The 22,407-nt window shown below is 40.8% G+C and overlaps 1 protein-coding gene across 2 annotated transcripts in view; it reads left to right on the top strand.

Annotated features, from left to right (window-relative positions):
• SI (sucrase-isomaltase) overlaps positions 1-22,407 on the top strand; it is a 470,126-nt gene that overhangs the window by 420,523 nt on the left and 27,196 nt on the right. For both annotated transcript variants that reach the window (XM_073626133.1, XM_073626134.1), the window contains exons 60-64: positions 5,934-6,067; positions 8,978-9,012; positions 9,103-9,219; positions 12,126-12,274; positions 21,744-21,828. In XM_073626133.1, coding sequence (XP_073482234.1) covers positions 5,934-6,067; positions 8,978-9,012; positions 9,103-9,219; positions 12,126-12,274; positions 21,744-21,828 — 520 coding nt within the window. The remainder of the gene's footprint in view (positions 1-5,933; positions 6,068-8,977; positions 9,013-9,102; positions 9,220-12,125; positions 12,275-21,743; positions 21,829-22,407) is intronic.

Below are 22,407 nucleotides of genomic sequence, written 5' to 3'. Positions count from 1 at the left end.
AATTCTTCCTGTGACTCTTCAGTGTTGTTCCACTTTAAGAGGTTAACCTATTTAAAGCAGTATTAAACCCAATAGCAGGAATGTATTATATTGCAGCATACCATATCTTAGATGTGATGGCTGTATTTGTTTTCTTTTTAGGCTTTCTCTCGTCTATGTTCATCTGGTGATCCAGCCAGCAAGTCTGTTGTTTTTCAAAAGCAAAAGCTCTCTAGCAGAATGTATCAGTTTACATGGATGAGACAAACCACTTAACATTGGCAGGGTGATTTAGGCATTTACCTTGTCTGCTTACTTCCTGATCTATAAAAAAAAAATCTGTCTCTTGCTGTGTTTCAGCCTCCATTCTAAATGTAATGTCTTGCATTGGTGTTGCATTGACAAAGAAAGCATTAACTGGCAGTCTCTGAGAAAAGTATTACTTGCTTAGCTCTGTGTGTGTTTGAGCAAAGACTGCTTTCTCTCTCATTTTTCTGAGAAGTTATCAGAAGCAGAAATCAGAATGGCATGTGGCAATGCAGGCAGTTTCTAATGAATACATATATAATAAACACATTTGGGGTGATTTACTAAAACTGGATTGCACATAATCTGGTGAAGCTGTACATAGTAACCAATCAGCTTCCAACTTCAGCTTGTTCAATTAAGCTTTAACTATAAAACCTAGAAGCTGATTGGTTACTATGCACAACTGCACTATATTCTGTGTCCACCCGTTTTAGTAAATCTCCTCAACTGACTTGTATAACAGTCTCTTTAGAAAAACACTGGATTATTGCTCTCTTGTCGGCTGTAAGTTGCTGTGATTAGCTTGCAGGCCTGCGCAGACTTGTATGACAAGGGCTACACTGTCCTAAGCTGCTGTATATACAGGATAACATCACATTTTGTAGTGTATCCTAGAGCTATTGATGAGATTTTGACTGGAGCCATTGGAGCGAAATTATTTCTTGTTTGAGCTAAACGAGATTTTTTGACTGTTCTGCCTTAGCAATCTAAACACTCAAAGTGTGATCTCTGGAACTTATCCAGTTGTGGTGAGATAGCTTAGCATGCAGTCTAGTAGCTTGGCAGACAGTGATTCAATCCAAATGACATCCCACAGATCGTAGAGGCCTTTATTCAAAAAACTTGCAAAGATCATAATAGATAATAGTCAAATAATTGCCAGACCATTGTTCCTAATTTTTACGAACAGTCTACTGACTGGAATGGTACCAGCTGATTGGAGAAAAGCCATTGTAACACCAATATTTTAAAAAGGGCCAAGATACATCCCTGGGAATTACAGATCAGTTAGCCTAACATCAATTGTAAGCAAGCTCTTGGAGGGGATGATAAGGGACTATATACAAGATTTTAGTAATGACAACGGTATCATTAGGAGTAATCAGCATGGATTCATGAAGAATCGTTCTTGCCAAACCAATCTATTAACCTTCTATGGAGAGGTAAGCTGCCATCTAGATAAAGGAAGGCCCATAGACGTGGTGTATCTGGATTTTGCAAAAACATTTGATACAGTTCCCCATAAACGTTTACTGTACAAAGTAAGGTCCATTGGCATGGACCATAGGGTGAGTACATGGATTGAAAACTGGTTACAGGGGTGAGTTAAGAGGGTAGTGATAAATGGGGAGTACTCAGAATGGTCCAGGGTGGAAATTGGGGTCCCCCAGGGTTCTGTCCTGGGACCAATCCTATTTAAATTATTCATAAACAACCTGGAGGATGGGATAAACAGCTCAATCTCTGTATTTACAGACAATACTAAGCTAAGCAGGGCAATAATTTCTCCACAGGATGTGGGAACTTTGCAAGAAGATCTGAACAAATTAATTGGGTGGGCAACTACATGGCAAATTATGGAAAAGGACCTTGGGGTCCTAGTAGATGACAGGCTCAGCAATGGCATGCAAGCTGCTGCAAGCAAAGCAAACAGAATATTGGCATGCATTAAAAAGGAGATTAACTCCAGAGATAAAACAATAATTCTCCCACTCTACAAGACTCTGGTCCGGCCGCACCTGGAGTATGCTGTCCAGTTCTGGGCATCAGTCTTCAGGAAGGATGTGCTGGAACTGGAGCGAGTCCAGAGAAGGGCAAAAAAACTAATAGAGGGACTGGAGGACCTTAGTTATGAGGAAAGGTTAGAGAGGAGACACTTGAGAGGGAATATGATTTCAGTGTATAAATACCATACTGATGACCCCACAATAGGGATAAATCTTTTAATAAGACACGCGACCATTCACTAAAATTAGAAGAAAAGCAGTTTAACCTTAAACTGTGTAGAGAGTTCTTTACTGTAAGAGCAGTTAGGATGTGCAATTCTCTTCCACAGGCAGTGGTTTCAGCGGGGAGCATCAATAATTTCAAAAAGCTATTAGATAAGCATCTGAACGACCACAACATACAGGGATATACAATGTAATACTGACATAAAATCACACACATAGGTTGGACTTGATGGACTTGTGTCTTTTTTCAACCTAGCCTACTATGTAACTGTTGACATCAGATCAGGTCAAAAAATCATAGTGTGCCCAGCTCCAGCAGAATACAGCACATGTGATACAGGGATATACAATGTAATACTGACATAAAATCACACACATAGGTTGGACTTGATGGACTTGTGTCTTTTTTCAACCTAGCCTACTATGTAACTATTGACATCAGATCAGGTCAAAAAATCATAGTGTGCCCAGCTCCAGCAGAATACAGCACATGTGATAAATGGAGACTAAAACATGAAGAAGAAGGGTGGACTAAGTACCTACAGAATCCCCTAGCTACGGAGTGAGGAAAGGACAAAAATATTCCAAGGCAAACAAACAACAATGCATGTGTTACATGATAATGCATGGTCCTAGAAACAGACAAATTTGGTCCAGGGACATGTATTGTTCTCTTTATATTTGGAAGAGGTGATGTCAGAAGGGGCGGTGCCACCTGGTGAAGTAGCCTATATAAGTAATGTCAAAGCGCAGAGCGGGCATACAGCATAAGGCTTTCCAGGAGGTGAGAGCGACTTTACTTTTTTACTATTTTTCGGGTCCGGCGGGCGTCGTGATTGACAATGGATATACATCGAGGGACACAATTTGTTTTATTTTTTAATAAAGGACTTGTCAAAAACTGTTTCTTGTGGTTATTACTTTTTGACATTTTTATGGTGAACGGGTAGGGGTACGATGTACCCGATACCCATTCACATAGGGGGGGCCAGGATATGGGGGCCCCCTTGTTAAAGGGAGCTTCCAGATTCCGATAAAAGCCCTCACCCACAGACCCAGACAACCACAGCCCAGGGTTGTCGGGAAGAGGCCCTTGTCCTGGTATGGACTGGGGGGATCCCACAGCGGTTTTTTCTTTATTTTTCAAAAGGCGGGTGCAAGCAATTGTAACTGGGATTCAACTCGTTTTTTTCTTTAAAAATTTCATTTTTAATTTTTGCTGTAGCATGTTTTAAGCATGCTACAGATGCACTACTTCATTGTGTAATTTTTCATTTTTATTGTTGCACTCTAAGCATAATTAAAATCACTGCTCCTGAAAAAACAATAGTTAAAAAAAATAATAAAATATTGATACATGCCCCCCAGGGCAGTAACCAGACCCCCATACCCCTTTTATACTCCATTACTTGCATATAAGCATTCAAAATGGGCACTTTTGATGTTTCCTGTTTGGCTCCCTTATACTTCAATGGGGTTCACTGTCCGGGCTAGAACATTTTGCCTGTTCAAGAATTTTGCTGCGAACTGAACAGGGGGCCCATCCCCACTGTTGATGCTATATAAATCCTGTATAATAATATAATAAAAATAATAAGCATCTGACATCTGTGGGTCTTAGTGGAGTTTTCTGATACCTAATGAAACAATTTTAGAGCTATTGTATAACTTGTATCTGATATCTGTTTACATAACAAATCCAAATTTCCCATTATTGTTTCCAGAATAAAGTCACCCTCCTGATTGCTTAAAAAAGACATAATTCGATTTCAGCTATGTTTAATCAATCTAATCAGGAAATAATAAAACCTAGCAGCCTACAAGTAAATTATATTATGACAAAATGTTCGACCATCATATCTCATCACATTATATAATCCAAACTTATGTTCAAATATTGGTACTCTTAGAGTGTTCTCCTGGTAAAACCACCTCCTGATTACCTTCTGATTACTTCAAGTAATCAAAACAATCAATCACTAAAACATTCTGCCTCAGGTAGTGTGATAATTAGAAACATTAATAATATAACCTAATTTCTACTGAGTCATTTGGCTCATTCAGTTTCTTTTTTACTGGGTACAATACATTTTGGACTGCAAAATAAATACACAGACTACCTTTAAATTGCTTTATGCGCATACTGTATGCATTTTTTGTACTGTGATTCTTTCAATTATTCATAAGCCTTTATTTGCATAGAAAATTTCAGTCACTGCTAATTTTCATTTCTAAAATTAGTATTTTGGCAGTTAATATAAGATTTAATGACTGTACATTAGGAATGTTTAATTTTCACTCCAATGAACAGGAGCTGAAAAAGGAGCATTTTATGGGTATCCATGACCTGAAAATCTTTGCTAATTTAAATATAACTGTAATAAAAGAAAATATGAAGGTCACTTCCCTTTCTTGATTGAAAGAAGGTTATATCTGGCACAGAACCAATGTTCCATTATCAGCCAAGATTTAGAAACGATGAGAGTGCAATAACCAGCCTCATTATTTCACCCATAGATTAATATTGAGCTGCTTTCTATTAATAAAAAAAAAGTGCATTTAGTAATTTTAACATTGATCTATAGTCAGTTTTGGTGCAAATAAGGTAATCTTTTAAAATTAGCTCCAATGCAGGTCAGTCTTTATAAATTTGTGGAAGCTCGAACAGATTTGAAGCCGTATGGTTTGATTTACTTACAGTATATGCTAGAATTTTTGCACAAGTTCAGTAAATTAATAGATAACTAAACTATGTAGCATTATGCAAATTCAAGTTTCAAAATGGAAACCTAAATGCAGTAACCCATAGCTAAAGAGAAGTGGTCTTTCAAAAAATAATTAATTTAAAACTCATTGTACTGAATATCATTTTAAGGAGGATTTTTTTCTTTCAAGTTTTTTAAAACGAGGCTGGATATTTTTTTTTTTTCATACTAGACTAGATAGGTAAAAACTAGACTAGATATTTTGTTTTTATTTTAATTTTTTCCATACTAGACTAGATAGGTAAATCTTTTCTCATTACTAGAATATTCCCCTAATCACTTATTGTTTCTTAAGACAGAAAAGATTGTTTCCACCATACATTAAATTTCACATGAATATGTCAATATTCTGGCAGTATGTAGTCACAGATTACACAAGGATCTACATTAGGTAGTAATTTATATTATGAACAAGTTCAAGTGAACTGCTTTATAAATTGATGCATATATCTATGATTTTGCCATACCATTTACAATAGCAACTGCTAAACCTGTTGCTATACTGTGCTACTGTCTGATTTGTTTGCATCAGTGGAACTCTTAAATAAACATTTGAAAAATAAAGTTTAGCGCATAAAATGTTCCTTTTCATCAAGCACAATTTAATAAATGAAAATGCAAATCTAAGATTCATGGACCTGAAACAAAACTCTGACTGTGTGCTGGCATTTATCTATTGATGAAACCAAATATTATCTCTTAATGTTATACTCATATTTTGTACTCACTGCTGTATAGTTATTTGCCTATACAGCATTGCTGCATATACCTCCAAAGTAGTGGGTGAAAATGAGTAAACTGCAGATTTAATTAAGGCATATTAATAAAAAGTGCCAGCTGAAAAGCAAATTTACTGTTCCTTTTTTCATTTGTTAATAATTATTGGCTTTATACGTCTGCTAATTTGTGTCACATTCTGTGCAAATAGGACTATACGCAATTTAACAGGAAAAAGAGCAATTGTTGTTAGCCGCTCCACCTTCCCGACAGTTGGTCAATGGATAGGACACTGGCTCGGAGATAATACTGCTGCTTGGAATCAGATAGATAAATCTATCATTGGTAAGCCATTTTCAGAATGTAATATTTATGTAAAATCCTTGATCCGTGAATGATACTGGTAATGGCTGTAAGGGAAAATAATCAAATAATGAATATAGAAGATTTTTCACTAGAAATTTAGTTTTATACTACTGAAATCTTGTCTGTAGTTGGTAAGGCAAAGACAACAAAATGTTACCAGTGATTATGTAATTAAATTCAGTCACATATACAATCTAATAAAATCCCACAATAGCTTTAAAATGTTAAAATGTAATTTCAAATGTCATTTTCAATACTTTTAACCACTTGACCACTGGGCACTTAAACCCCATTCCTAACCAGACCATTTGCAGCTTTCAGTGCTCTCACATTTTGAATGACAATTACTCAGTCAGGCAACATGCTACCCATATGAATTTTTTGTCCTTTTTATTTACACAAACAGAGCTTTCTTTTGGTGGTATTTGATCACCACTGCGCTATAAATTTAAATTAAAAAAGACCGAAAAATTTGTAAAAAAAAAAAAAAGCATTTTTCTTTGTTACGGTTTTAAAATTTAGCAAATTAGTAATTTTTCTTCATAAATTGTGGCCAAAATTTATACTGTCACATATCTTTGGTAAAAATAACCCAAATTGGTGTATATTATTTGGTCTTTGTGAAAGTTATAGAGTCTACAAGCTATGGTGCCAATCACTGAAAATTGATCACACCTGATGTACTGACGGCCTATCTCATTTCTTGAGACACTAACAAGCCAGGAAAGTACAAATACCCCCCAAATGACCCCTTTTTGGAAAGTAGACAATCCAAGGTATTTAGTAAGAGGCATTGTGAGTTTTTTGAAGTTGTAATTTTGTCCCACATGAAGATTTTATTTTATTTTTTCCACAGAATTGTCATATTAACAGGTTCTTTCTCTCACACAGCAAATGCATACCACAAATTATACACCAAAACACATTCTACTACTCCTCTTGAGTATGGCGATACCACACATGTGAGACTTTTACACAGCGTGGCCACATACAGAGGCCCAACATGCAGGGAGCAACATCAGATGTTCTAGGGACATAAATTATACATTTCATTCTTTGACTACCTCTTACACTTTTGAAGGCCCTGGAGCATCAGGACAATGTAAACGTCCATAAAATGACCCAATTTTGGAAAGTAAACACTCCAACATATATTCTGTAAGGCATAATGAGTCTTTTGAACATTTCATTTTTTTCCACAAGTTTTTGGAAAACGTGGAAAGACAGTGAAAACGCATTTTTTTTTTTTACAGAAAGTTGTCCATTTATAAGATATTTCCAACACATAGCATGCATGGAGCATGGATGAGCCAGGAATGGATGGAGCATGGATGAGCCAGGGATGGAGCACAGATTGAGCATGGATGAGCACAGATGACCCAGGGATGGATGGAGCACGTATGAGCCAGGGATGGATGGAGCATGGATGAGGCAGGGATGGATGGAGCACGGATGAGTCAGGGATGGATGGAGCATGGATGAGCACGGATGAGCCAGGGATGGATGGAGCATGGATGAGCCAGGGATGGATGAAGCATGGATGGATGGAGCACCGATGAGCCTGGGATGGAGTATAGATGGGCACATATGGGGCATGGATGGGCACATATGAGGCATGTTTTCAGCACATGTGGAGCATGGAGGAGCCAGGTATGTAGCATGGATGGGCACAGATCAGCACTGTGGGCATCCCAGAGACAGCCCACAGCACTGCTGCACCCGGCTCCCTCCTCTCCTTGCACACTGTACCGATATCTGCGAGGAGAGGGGTGGAGCTACACCGGACAAGCTCCGGTTTGTTGACAAGTGATCGCTCCATCATTGGATGGAGTGATCCCATGGTAAAGGGCCGCTGTGGTTGGCCCTTCACCCGGTTCTGTGACGCACCGGGCCTGGAGGACCCGACGGTCACAGACATTCCCGAGTGCGTGATTCTGTGAGGACGTCCATGGACGCCCTCCCAGAATAAGCCGACCATGCTGTAGCCGTCTTTCGGCTATGGCCCGGTCTGCATTTGGTTAAAGGGTAAGTTCACCTTATGAAGAATGTTACAGGTTGCACCCATATTTAGGTTCTAACGTGTAACATGCTCCAGACCAACCCCCTGCACAGCCAATCTCCCCCTCCCTGTGACAGCAGACTGGGGAATCTCTGCCAACACGCTGTCACATTTTGAATACTTCCCGGCTGTGTGGGGCTCTGCCTACACAGTCCTGTCTTCCACCACGGCAGATGGACTTGTAGTTTGAACAGGCCACAAGGGTACTGATCAGTGCACTCATTGTCCATTTACACTCACTCTAGTTTGCAAGCTGACAGCCCGTACAGTGGGGGGGTGTGCAGAAGCCTGAAATTTCCCCCATGATCTGCTGCTTTTTTAACCTGCAAAAAAATGTGAATTTATTGTTTTTTAGTAAAAGGTGAAGTTAGTCTTTAAATCCGCATCTTTCATTAAAAAAGTTGCTGGTGATCCTACCATGAAGGTTCTCATTCAGACACCTGTTATAGGGTGACATCTGTGTTCTAATTCTTCTGCATTGTAACCCTGGCACATGTTTCCCTGATGGGGCTTCAAGTAGCCGCACTGATGCACATTGCTGAGGCATAGTCCACAATTGTCAATATAGGGAAGCCGGCTCACAGCAAAGATGTGCAGCTGACATTGGAATGGCTGTAGACAAGAAAGACCTGAAAGTGTTGAGAGGGGATAAGCAGTATTGATATACAAAACAGAATGGGAAAAGAACAAAACAGTGTTTACTAAAAGAAAAAAAACCTTGGCAAATGTTTGTTTAGCAAGCTAGGCATGGCATATATTCTTATATTTTTATGAATAAGATATACCTTTTTTATTCAGTATGTTATACAAATAATCCTCTTTTTTTGCAGGCATGATGGAGTTCAGTCTTTTTGGAATATCTTATGTAAGAGCATTTTATTTTATTTTAAGTTATACATAATGATCTCTTGAAAATACTACCAAATTATGTATATGTATGTATTTATTTTTGTAGACTGGTGCAGATATTTGTGGCTTCTTTGGAGACACGACATATGAACTGTGTGCTCGCTGGATGGAGCTGGGTGCATTCTACCCATATTCTAGAAATCATAATGGGAAAGATTACATTGTGAGTCACTTAATTATTTAAAACTGATAACATAAAACTGAATAAGTATATGATTTGTTTAACCATGTGTAATCTGGTATTCCAATTTATACTTTTAAACTTTTATTTTAAAATCTTCAGGAACCTTTCTTACAATACATGTTTGCTTTTGTTCAGAAAAAGCAATCCACTTCAGCTGATTTATTTGCATGGTTTTTAGCAAACATTTTTGCAGACACATTATTTTCACTGTTCTGAAACTATAAATATAGGCTTTTCTATACCAACGGACTGCCTAGTGGATGGGCATGCCTTGGACATCCCCATTATATTTTCATATAACAACACTGAAGAAATGACACTTTGCTACAATGTAAAGTAGTGAGTGTACAGCTTGTATAACAGTGTAAATTTGCTGTCCCCTCAAAATAACTCAACATAGCCATTAATGTCTAAATTGCTGGCAACAAAAGTGAATACACCCCTAAGTGAAAATGTCCAAATTGGGCCAAATTAGCCATTTTCCCTCCCCGGTTTCATGTGACTCATTAGTGTTACAAGGTCTCAGGTGTGAATGGGGAGCAGGTGTGTTAAATCTGGTGTTATCGCTCCCACTCTCCCATACTGGTCACTGGAAGTTCAACATGGCACCTCATGGCAATGAACTCTCTGAGGATCTGAAAAAAAGAATTGTTGCTCTACATAAAGATGGCCTAAGCTATAAGAAGATTGTCAAGACCCTGAAACTGAGCTGCAGCACAGTGGCCAAGACCATACAGCGGTTTAACGGAATAGATTCCACTCAAAACAGGCCTCGCCATGGTCAACCAAAGAAGTTGAGTGCACATGTTCAGCGTCATATCCAGAGGTTGTCCTTGGGAAATAGACGTGTGAGTGCTGCCAGCATTGCTGCAGAGGTTGAAGAGGTGGGGGGGTCAGCCTTTCATTGCTCAGACCATACGCCACACGCTGCATCAAATTGGTCTGCATGGCTGTCATCCTAGAAGGAAGCCTCTTCTAAAGTTGTTGCAGAAGAAAGCCCACAAACAGTTTGCTGAAGACAAGCAGACTAAGGACATGGATTACTGGAACCTTGTCCTGTGGTCTGATGAGACCAAGATAAACGTATTTGGTTAAGATGGTGTCAAGCGTGTGTGGTGGCAACCAGGTGAGGAGTACAAAGACAAGTGTGTCTTGCCTACAGTCAAGCATGGTGGTAGGAGTGTCATGGTCTGGGGCTGCATGAGTGCTGCTGGCACTGGGGAGCTACAGTTCATTGAGGGGACCATGAATGCCAACATGTACTATGACATACTGAAGCAGAGCATGATCCCCTCCCTTCAGAGACTGGGCCGCAGGGCAGTATTCCAGCATGATAACAACCCCAAAACATATCTCCAAGATGACCACTGCCTTGCTAAAGAATCTGAGGGTAAAGGTGATGACTAGCCAAGCATGTCTCCAGACCTAATTGAGCATCTGTGGGGCATCCTCAAATGGAAGGTGGAGGAGCGCAAGGTCTCTAAAGTTCACCAGCTCCATGATGTCATCATGGAGGAGTGGAAGAGGACTCCAGTGGCAACCCGCGAAGCTCTGGTGAACTCCATGCCCAAGAGGGTTAAGGCAGTGCTGGAAAATAATGGTGGCCACACAAAATATTGACACTTTGGGCCCATTTTGGATATTTTCACTTAGGGGTGTACTCACTTTTACTGTCAGCGGTATAGACCTTAATGACTGTGTGTTGAGTTATTTTGAGGGGGCAGCAAATTTACACTGTTATACAAGCTGTACACTCACAACTTTACATTGTAGAAAATGTCATTTCTTCAGTGTTGTCACATGAAAAGATATAATAAAATATTTACAAAAATGTGAGGGTTGTACTTTTTTTTTTTTTAGAGAATACAGATTATATACTTAAATACATAGTGTAACCTGGGGGACAGGTAAGCGGTACAAAGCTCCCTTGGATAAGTAGTCTTTCAGGCACAGATACCAAATCCAATGTGGTAGTGACAAACAGTGCGGTGTTAAATACTTAAATAATGGTGATAAATACAAGTCTATATACAGGTGCTGTACAGTGTTTCAGAAAACAAACAGAACAAAAATAGTCAAACAAAAACCTAACCGTGTCTTGGCACTAACTACACAATATATACAGGCCCTAACTACTGGGCTGAAGCCTACAGCTTGTCAGCTTCCAAAGATACAGCTTAACAGCTTTTTACCAACCTTTTGCTCTCACAGACCAGTGTTGTCTGTGTTTCCCAGGCAGAGAGTGAAGGCTGTCTGTCACAGGTGAGTTTAAATTAGCCTGGGGGAGAGGACCAAGATCCAAACTGGATCGTGGATCAGAGATCCCTGAACGTGTATGAGAGGAGCCTGGGAGGCGTATAAACCCAGAACAAGACTTTTCTTGGCTCTCTCTGGGATGCCCTGCTACAATAGTTACATAGTAGGTAAGGTTGAATAAAGACAATAGTCCATCCAGTTCAATCTGCAAAGGTGTACGTGTGTCAATGTTGATAATCATTTCCCATATCCCTGTATGTTGTGTTCACTAAGATGCACATCCAGGAGTCTTTTAAAAATAGCAATACTTCCCGCTGAGACCACCGGGGAGTATTGACACTGGTACATTGACAATTCTATTTTAATAACTCTTCTACTGGATTCATTCTACTTTCTTCCAAACTGCATTATCTCATAATGACACATTACCTAAATATGGTTTATCCCAAGTCACCTTTGTAGCCTTACAAAATTATTACTAGAATTGCAATCAGTGACATAAACTGAGAGTGTAATGTTTTAAATTGTAATATTTCTTCTATTTATTATTATTATTAATAATATTATTATGCATGATTTATAATATTTAAAATGTATTTATGAATGTATTTATTCTCTATTTTTTTTAGAGGCAAGATCCTGTTAGTTTTGATGAAAACTTTAAAACCCTTTCCAGAAATGTCCTGAATATCAGATACAGGCTTCTTCCATATTTATATACTCTGATGTTTGAAGCACACACCCAAGGTAGCACTGTTGTCCGCCCCTTGCTGCATGAGTAAGTTGTATTTTCTGAATTTTTTTGAAATAAGATATACAGTGTGTAAATATAAATAAATAAATAAATATCTCTCTCTCTCTCTCTCTCTCTCTCTCTCTCTCTCTCTCTCTCTATATATATATATATATATATATATATATATATATATATATATATATATACCGTGTTTCCTCAAAAATAAGACTGAGTTTATATTAATTTGGGCTACAAAAAACACACTAGGGCTTATTTTCAGAGAATGTCTTATTTATTTACGTATGAAAAATGACGATCTTTAAGTGTTTGTAACACTAAAAAAATATATACATATATCCTGATCCTTTAAAGCATGATAGACAGCACAGTGCTTGTGCTGTGTCATTTACTCCTCTCTATGTTCTCAAAAACCTAGGATAAAACAATAAATGTTTTTAAAAAGTTCCTGTGTCCCCTGTCTTCTCTCCCTCTCTCCCCCTGTCAGCTCAAGAGTCATCATTATGGCATCTTTAATCCCAAAATAAACCATAGTTAAAGCCATTGTAAAGACATGTAATCCGTTTTGTAAAAAGATTATATAATGTCCAGTGTGTCTCCTTTTGTAACTTTATTGTCAAAAATATGTTATTTACAGCGCCGCTGGGCGCTCACGTGACCTGCCAGAGTTATTCTTTCTCGCTTCGAGCACTGCCGAGTGAGGGGCTAAGATCTCCTCAGCAGTGAGGAGAGGAGAGGATCTCTAGCGGGTCAAGTGAGCACCCAGCTGCGCTGTAAATAAGGTATTTTCGACAATAAACAAAAGGAGATACACTGGACATTATATAATCTTTTTACAAAACAGATTACATATTTTTACAAGGATTTTACTAGGGCTTATTTTCGGGGTAGGGTCTATATTGCAGCACTCCCCGAAAATCACGCTAGGTCTTATTCTTGGGTAGGGCTTATTTTTGGGGAAACACGATATGTATGTGTGTGTATATGTGTATATATGTAGGAAGGCCAGTATGGTGGCCTGAATTTATGGGAGGAGCCCGGGGGGTACTTAAGCAGCCCGCTCACCTGTGGTGCTTGTCGGTTTCCTGTGCGCGATATACGTCACTAGGCCGACTATTCGATATACCAGCGTCCGCAAGTTCTTGCCTCGCAAGTTCCCGTATTCGATATTCCGTAATCAAAACCTTCGAAGTCCGCGTTTTTCGTTCGTATTTTGTACCACGCGTCTGGCTTGCCTGTCGCAGGTAAGGTCCCGTCGGACTTTTCGTTTCATATCATGTCACTAAACCGTGATTTCAAATTTTCGTTTCACTCGCATTTCACAAACTGCAATGTATATCGCTTGTACGTTCGATATGTTACCATTTCGACAGCACCGCGACACAGACGTCGCTTCATTTCTAGCATGTCGGTATTCAAAAGGAAAAAAAAAAAAATATATATATATATATGCGTCGGTAGACAGCCATAGCGAGTCGCAATTTGCAATTTATTAAGTCAGTTCGATACCAACCATTTCTCATTTCTGAAACATTTCTAAACTCATTTCTGACATTTCAAATTTAATCGGATCAAGTCAGTTCAATACCAATCATTTCTCATTTCTGAAACATTTCTAAACTCATTTCTGACATTTCAAATCATTTCAAACATTTCTCATTTCAGTCACCTACCGCGCTCCGATTCGAATCCAGTCGCACCAAAAGATGCACCGATTCGTTCCGGTGTGCCCCAGTTATTACGGCCTCATTTCTATACATGCTCCAGAGTTACGTTATTGTCTGTCATTAGTACCTCTGTCATGCTTATCATTTCATTTCCACGTATCACGTCCCGACACGAATCCAGTCGCATGCAAAATGCACCGATTCGTCTCGGCGTGCCCCAGGATTGGCCTCATTTCTATACATGCTCCAGAGTTACGTTTTCAGTCATTCATACCTCTGTCATGGTTATCATTTCATTTCCACCTATCACGTTCCGACATGAATCCAGTCGCATGGCAATGCACCGATTCGTCTCGGCGTGCCCCAGGATTGGCCTCATTTCTATACATGCTCCAGAGTTACGTTTTCAGTCATTCATACCTCTGTCATGGTTATCATTTCATTTCCACCTATCACGTTCCGACATGAATCCAGTCGCATGGCAATGCACCGATTCGTCTCGGCGTGCCCCAGGATTGGCCTCATTTCTATACATGCTCCAGAGTTACGTTTTCAGTCATTCATACCTCTGTCATGGTTATCATTTCATTTCCACCTATCACGTTCCGACATGAATCCAGTCGCATGGCAATGCACCGATTCGTCTCGGCGTGCCCCAGGACTGGCCTCATTTCTATACATGCTCCAGAGTTACGTTTATCAGTAATTCGTACCTTCTGTCATGGTTATCATTTCATTTCCACCTATCACGTTCCGACATGAATCCAGTCGCATGGCAATGCACCGATTCGTCTCGGCGTGCCCCAGGACTGGCCTCATTTCTATACATGCTCCAGGGTTACGTTTATCAGTAATTCGTACCTTCTGTCATGGTTATCATTTCATTTCCACGTATCACGTTCACACATGAATCCAGTCGCATGGAAATGCACCGATTCATTATGGCGTACCCCAGGGCTTGGCCTCATTTCTGATACATGCTTCAAAGTCCGGATCATAGCTAACCGCAGACATCGGGGGATGGATCCATGTCTCTGCCATGCAGCCTACTACCATTTCACTCCCACAACGCATCACCGTTTCGGAACCAGTCGCATCTGACATGCACCGATTCTTTACGGAATGCCTCGCTGGTTCCAAACAGCATTTCATACCTATACCAGAGCTCGGTTGGTTGCCAGTCGCAAACACGGCACAACCAATTCAAGCCTCGGTCTAATAATCATTTCTCTCATTTCATTTCATACGGTGCTCCGATTCGAATCCAGATGCATCAAACAGGCACCAGATCGTCCCGCGTGCACCAATGTTTTCACTTGCCTCATTTCAATACATGCTCCAGAGCCCGGTTCTTGGTCGAATCAATGACGACGACCAGGCCGGACCTCTGTCATGGAGTCCATTCATAATCAAGGCAAACATTTCGAATCATTTCATTGTCATACAAATCGTTGCTTCAAAAAATCAGTTAGCAATCCCTTCACGAATTGTCACCTTTTCGTTTTTCTCAGGTCAGTCAAAGTTCAGTAGGTCCACCCTGCACCAGGTTGGACGAAACCCCCCCAGGTAAAAAAAAAAAAAAAAAAGGGGGGAATGGGAGAATAAGTCGGGTAAGTATGACTCAGCGGATCAAAGAAAAAACTTGAAATTCATCTCACCCCTAATAGGTTACAGTCAACCAGGAAATATAAGCTCAAGAGAATCTTCACCAGAGCAACTATGTCTCAGACCGGCAGCGAAGACCTCACGGCCCCTCTGTCACCTTCTCCAGTCTCAGAAAGCGGCAGCGTGCAATCCCTTAGGGGATGGACTATCCCCAAACTGACGGCAGAGCTCAGACGCAGAGGTGTCCCCTTCCCCGCCACAGCAAGGAAAGGCGAGCTTTTCAAACTCCTCTTTCCCCCACCAGCAGCAGGACCCAGTACCCAACAGGCATCCCTTCAGTCGATATCATCGGCCATTTCACAGTTACACACGATGGTGTCATCTCTATCCACCTCAGTGGCAGACGTCCAAACCAGGGTTGCACTTCTGGAGGCCCGACCGGCCACGGCTGTCCCCGACCCAACGGCAACTCAAAGCTTGACACCTCTTCCTGCAGGTACCTCAGGCTCGAGCCACATTGTCTACCCCTCCCACCTGGTCCCAACCAGTATCAGGAAGGACATCTTGGACGGCAAGGACGTCAACCTGGCCTCTCTCCTCATTTCCGTGCATGATTTGGCAGAAAATAAAGCCTACTCCTGGGGTGACATATCAGTGGTCCTTAAAGCCAAAGACCCCAGATTGAACCGCAAGCTAACAGTCTCAGAGTTTACCCTGGCCTTTGGCATGCTCAGAGATGTCCTGTGCTCAGCCACCCCTAGCAGGCGGGAAGAGCTGGACTTGTATCTCCATACTGTGGTAGACTTGGGCCACAAGTACGGAGGTTTTGCCTTTTACGACTACCATCGTTCCTTTTCAGCCAAGGCCGCGGCCAGACTCATACAGTTCCAGATCACGACAGATTGGAGTCTCATGGATACAGAGCTCTTCTGCCGCCACTTTGCCGGCTTACGCTCACCTCTGTGTGCGATTTGCCAGTCTTCCACCCACACTGCCACCTGGTGCGCCAATACGGCAACCAGACGGCCTTTCGAGTTTCCCTCTACCTCAGGTTCAGTACAGGGTCAGCCGATCCCTGAACCAACGCCTCAGGTGGACAAACTCGGACGCCCAGTCCGAACCGTGGGAGGGGCAGCCATCTGTAATAACTTTAATCAGGGGTCCTGCAACTTCAGCCAGTGCCGTCTACTTCACCTCTGCACCTTATGTCATAGAGCACACCCTAGGATTTTGTGCGAAGTCAAGCAACACAAGAAGGCGTGACTAAGCCGGATCAACCTCTTATGGTTAGGATGGTATCTCACTTCACATCCCACCCCTTCCCTGGCCACCTTCCTTATCCAAGGCTTCACAGCAGGCTTTCACACCGGCCTCATTTCACTACCCCACACTACCCACGAATGTGCCAATCTTCGTTCGGCAGCCATTGACGAACAAGCCATAGATCAGCTCTTACAGGCAGAGGTGGATCGAGGTTACGTGATAGGCCCTTTCAGTTGCCCCCCTTTCAACACATGGAGAGTCAGCCCTATTGGGCTTGTCAAGGGCAAGTTTTCAAATAAATTGCGTTTGGTGTACGACTTGTCTGCGCCTCATTCTTCCCACATACCCAGCCTCAATTCCCTGATCCCCTCCGAGGAGTTTTCCCTAAAATATTCTTCCGTGGACATGGCAATACAAGCGATCATCAAAGCAGGCACAGGCGCCTGGCTCTCCAAAGCCGACATCTCGGATGCCTTCAAGCTCCTGCCCATCCACCCATCCCTTTGGTGCTGGCATGGCATCAAGTGGAAGGAAGCATATTATTTTGCTACAAAGCTCACCTTCGGTTCGAAGAGTAGCCCGTGGCTCTTCGACACGTTCGCCCAGTCCCTCGGTTGGATACTATTACACAAGGGTCAATGCCATGAAGTCATCCATTATCTAGATGACTTCCTACTGATAGAACCACCCAGCAAGCCCCCAGGAGATCTCGACAAACTTAGGGTAATTTTTGGAAACCTCAATGTTCCTATTGCCGAGCACAAAGTCGATGGCCCAGCAAATAGCATCACTTTTCTCGGGGTCAGCTTGGATACCTGCGCAATGCAAGCCAGTCTCCCCCTCGACAAACTAACACGCATTAGGGCAGTCCTTCACGAGTTTACACACACCAAGGACTGTACCAAAAAACAGTTGCAGTCCCTCCTGGGTATGCTCAACTTCGCTATGCGAATTATTCCACAAGGCCGCACATTTGTATCACGCCTACTCAGATTTCTGTCGGAAACTCAAGACCCTGATCAGATTCTGAATTTAGACTCCGCAGCCATAGCGGACCTATCCATGTGGGAGGAATTCTTGTCCGCCTGGAATGGCATATCTCTATTCATACCTATAGTTTCGGTCCATTCACCCCAGGTGGTAACGGACGCCGCAGCCTCCACAGGTTTCGCGGCAATTTTTGGCCATCATTGGTTTTCAGGACCCTGGCCTCAACAGATACTATTGATACCCGGCTTTTCCCAAACATCTGCCCTCTTTGAGCTTTACCCCATAGTGGCAGCCACACAACTCTGGGGCCACCACTGGACAGGACAAACTGTAGTCTTTAGCACCGACAACCAGGCCACGGCAGACATCATCAACAAAGGCAGGTCCAAGTCCCTAGCAGTCATGTCCTTCCTGCGCAGGTTGGTACAACTGTCTTTACAACATCAGTTCAATATACACTGTGCATTTATTCCCGGCAGATACAACTCAGCAGCTGACGCATTGTCACGTTTCAATTATTCCTCCTTTTCCAAACAGGTTCCCGATGCCGATCCAATGTCGGCCCCTATCCCTGTCTGGTCACAACTGACCCTGGACTAGATCAACATTTACACGGAGCTACACAACTCATAAATCATTCCCTCTCCTACAACACACTTAAAGCCTACCAGACAGCTTGGAAGGCCTTTAACAAATTCCTCACGTCCTGCCGTAAAGGACCAACGGATATCAAGCAGGTACTGGCCTTCACTGCACACTGCCACACGCAGTTGGCCTTATCCTACAATACCATCCGGCTATACCTAGCCGGCATTCAACATTTTATGGCGCTTGAAGACCCCACGAAATCTTCACTATTCTCATCTCACGCTATACGAGCCGTTTTAAGGGGAATCCAGAAACAACAACCAGTCATCAGCACTAAGCGCTTGCCCATTACGGGACCCATCTTTAGGGACATGTCAACTATTCTGGCTACCTCGCCATTCGGTCTGCTCCGCAGCACGGTCTTACAAGCAGCGATATATCTAGCGTACTATGGGTTCATGCGCCCTGGCGAATTCACCTCTAACAAACCCACAGACCGAGTACTATGCAGACGACACTTACTTAGATACCAAGACCACTTCATCCTGCACCTCGAGGTCTCTAAAACCTAGCAAACGGGCTCAGGAGCGAACATTCACCTCTTCAAAACCGACAACAGCTGGTGTCCAGTCGCCGTACTCAACCGGCTCCTGTCACTCCTGCCTGAACAACCAGACAGCAGTCCCCTTCTACCGTTCCCAGTTAAGCCCTTAAACGCCTCTCAGTTTGTGGAACACATAAGTATACTTCTCCGCAATCTTCATCTTAACCCTAGTCAGTATTCCGGACACTCGTTTCGCATCGGAGCAGCCTCCGCGGCATCCCGCCACGGGGTTCCGGACCACATCATCAAAAGACTGGGCAGGTGGAAGTCAGCCTGCTTCGCCCGGTATATCCCCAACCCACAAACAGAGATGGCACAGGCATTCTCCAAATTGGCTCAATAAATAATTGAAAATCAATAAAATCATAACCCTACCTGAATGTTTTTGCCCCCTTATTTTGGCATACCGGCCATTAGACCAAGGCACACTTTCAGGTCCATTTCATATGCTAAGTCCACACTTTCAGGTCCATTTCCGATGCTAAGTCCTATCTTTACTATAAGTGGTATCCATGTACATACCGGACATAGGGCTCCAACCATAAGTAGGAAGGCCAGTATGGTGGCCTGAATTTATGGGAGGAGCCCGGGGGGTACTTAAGCAGCCCGCTCACCTGTGGTGCTTGTCGGTTTCCTGTGCGCGATACCCACCCTCCCATCCCCATTTCACAGCATTTCTCAAACTATTCATTTCATTCATTTCTCTTACAGAATAATCATTTCTTAAACCAGGGTATGCCCCCTTATTTTGGCATACCGGCCATTAGACCAAGGCACACTTTCAGGTCCATTTCATATGCTAAGTCCACACTTTCAGGTCCATTTCCGATGCTAAGTCCTATCTTTACTATAAGTGGTATCCATGTACATACCGGACATAGGGCTCCAACCATAAATATATATATATATATATATATATATATATATATATATATATATATATATATATATATATATATAGAGAGAGAGAGAGAGAGAGAGAGAGATATATATATATCTCTATAGATAGAGATATATATATATATATCTCTATCTATAGAGATATATATATATATCTCTCTCTATATATATATATATATATATAATCTATCTATATATATCTATATCTATCTATCTATCTATCTAGATATCTATCTATCTATCTATCTATCTATCTATCTATATATATATATATATATATATATATATATACACATACATACAAACATATGCTTTTTGTAGGCCTTTCCAATGGCCTTCCTATAAATATATGGATGGTTGGTAGCTACGGATTCAGGGTGCTTGCATTTCTCCATTATCTCCACCTTGCATTCTAGAATCTTCACCTTAGCACTCTAGACTAGGATATTTGTGAAGGTTTGTGAAGAAGTCCCACTTCCCCTCCTTTATCTCAGTATGGCTAACTATAATATGTCTATGCTATGAGTTGAACCCAAAAACAAATTTTAAGTCTCAAAAAGACACATTTTATTGTGTTATGACTATACCTTTTTTTACATTTTAATGTTTATCTTACTATTCTTACAATGATTATACCTCCTGCTACCCATGTACTGAGTGGGTACACAGATGCTTGAGGTTTTTTTTTGTGCATGGACATTTCTAAAGCTGGACATACTCTAGTGAATATTTCTTTGAATGAACATTCAAACAAAAAATGGTATCCGTACATTTGATGACATAATGAATGTCATACAAAAGTACTTAAAAAAGTTTACCTTTAACATTTGGTTTGGAGTGAATGGATTTTCAAGAATAAAAATCACATTCACTTTTTTTATTTTTTTTATTTTTTAATTTGAGATTTTTTTTTAATCCTGCTCCTTTTAATTTTTTTATCACTGTGGTCAAAAAGGAACATTGATTTGAACATTTGATTTGAACAATAACTGATCTCTTTTAAATAGCAAGAGACCACGAAGTTCTACCTTTTTACTCACATCAAATATACCTAAAAGCCAAAATACGTTAATCAATCCTTCCTATTATATTGAGTATTGAAGTCAATATCCAGGATTTATGTTGAAATTGATGTGCATATGGGGAAAAGAAATGGTTCATTAATATTAAGATGGACATGTAAATGGTAGAGAGTAATACAATATATAATGGCTCTTTGATCCTAGGTGTCTATATATCACCAACATGGATCATGTCTTGAGTGCTGTTGTAGGTTTCAGAGACATAATATCCTTGCATTCTTTAGCAGCAGTCCTTTAGAGGGACTCTTTGGTTGAGAATAAGAGGTTTTGGTGTAAACACAGTACGTGGATAAAATCATCTGAAAGATAAGAAATTTACTTTTGATTTTGAATATGGAAAAGCTTATATCAATTAAACGTATTACACGTCTTTGAATCTCTCCTTTTATAAATATGCTTGTCTAGTTAAGCATGCCTAAAGTATACTTTGATGATACTGAGTATTTTTGTGCAAGCTAGGCACAGCATATATTCAGTATAAGCATATCACTATTACAACATGCCATCATGTTACATATACTACATTATTTCAATGAAGACTTGTACAAAATGTGCAGACAGGTTCAGAGAGTCCTTGAACAGTAAACAAACACAAACATATATAATGGTGAGTTCCCGCTTTTGCATTATGTATAGTGTGAAAATTTTGTTCAAGTTTGGAGAGGGGTTATTTTCTCCTAAAGAAAATGTGGTCTCTGAATACTATTCTCTAACCTGCAGTGTACTCTAAGAAATACATTTTACTCGTAAGACAAAAATCCTACATAATTTGTTTCTGTTATTCCTCCTATTAGGTTTACATCTGATAAAGTAACCTGGGATGTTCACAAGCAGTTCTTATGGGGACCAGCATTTATGATCAGCCCTGTTCTAGAGGATGTAAGTACATATAATACATTATGCAACTGTGATGTATATCAAAAACAATAGGATGCTAAATATTTCCAATATTTATAGAGCTGACACAGCTCTAAAAAAAAAAAAAAAAAAGACATAAACACATAGTATGCCTCTGTATAATTGAGGAGGGAAAAGGATACCCACAAGAAACATGGCCTGAGCATGCAGATTCCATGAAGTGAGTGTTTCAGGTGTCAAACTCAGACCTGCATGAGTGCTTGCCAACTACTTAATGCCTAGACTGGTTTAAGCCAGAAATGTGTCCAGTTGTGTTTGCTAAGCATCACTAAACATTCTCCATTTAGTACCCATTACTGAATCGGGACTCATGCACATGTAACATTTAAAGCTCTTTTGGTCTTAGTATGGGGGGCATATCCAAATGTACCATTCAGTGCAATAGATGCCAGGCCTGCCTTCTTGTTCCTGTTTTTAATCTTAAATGTGATCCCTGTGAATATAACAAAGAAATCTACATGCCACTGCTAAATATTGAAACAAAATAAATAAATAAATAAAAACAGAAAAGCCGCTGACAAAATCTCTCTCCCAAATGTG

This window comes from Aquarana catesbeiana, linkage group LG04 (genome assembly GCF_042186555.1).
Source record: "Aquarana catesbeiana isolate 2022-GZ linkage group LG04, ASM4218655v1, whole genome shotgun sequence".
NCBI classification, from domain to species: domain Eukaryota; kingdom Metazoa; phylum Chordata; class Amphibia; order Anura; family Ranidae; genus Aquarana; species Aquarana catesbeiana.
Note: the sequence above shows the minus strand (reverse complement) of the source record. Positions and strands in the feature narration are given on the sequence as shown.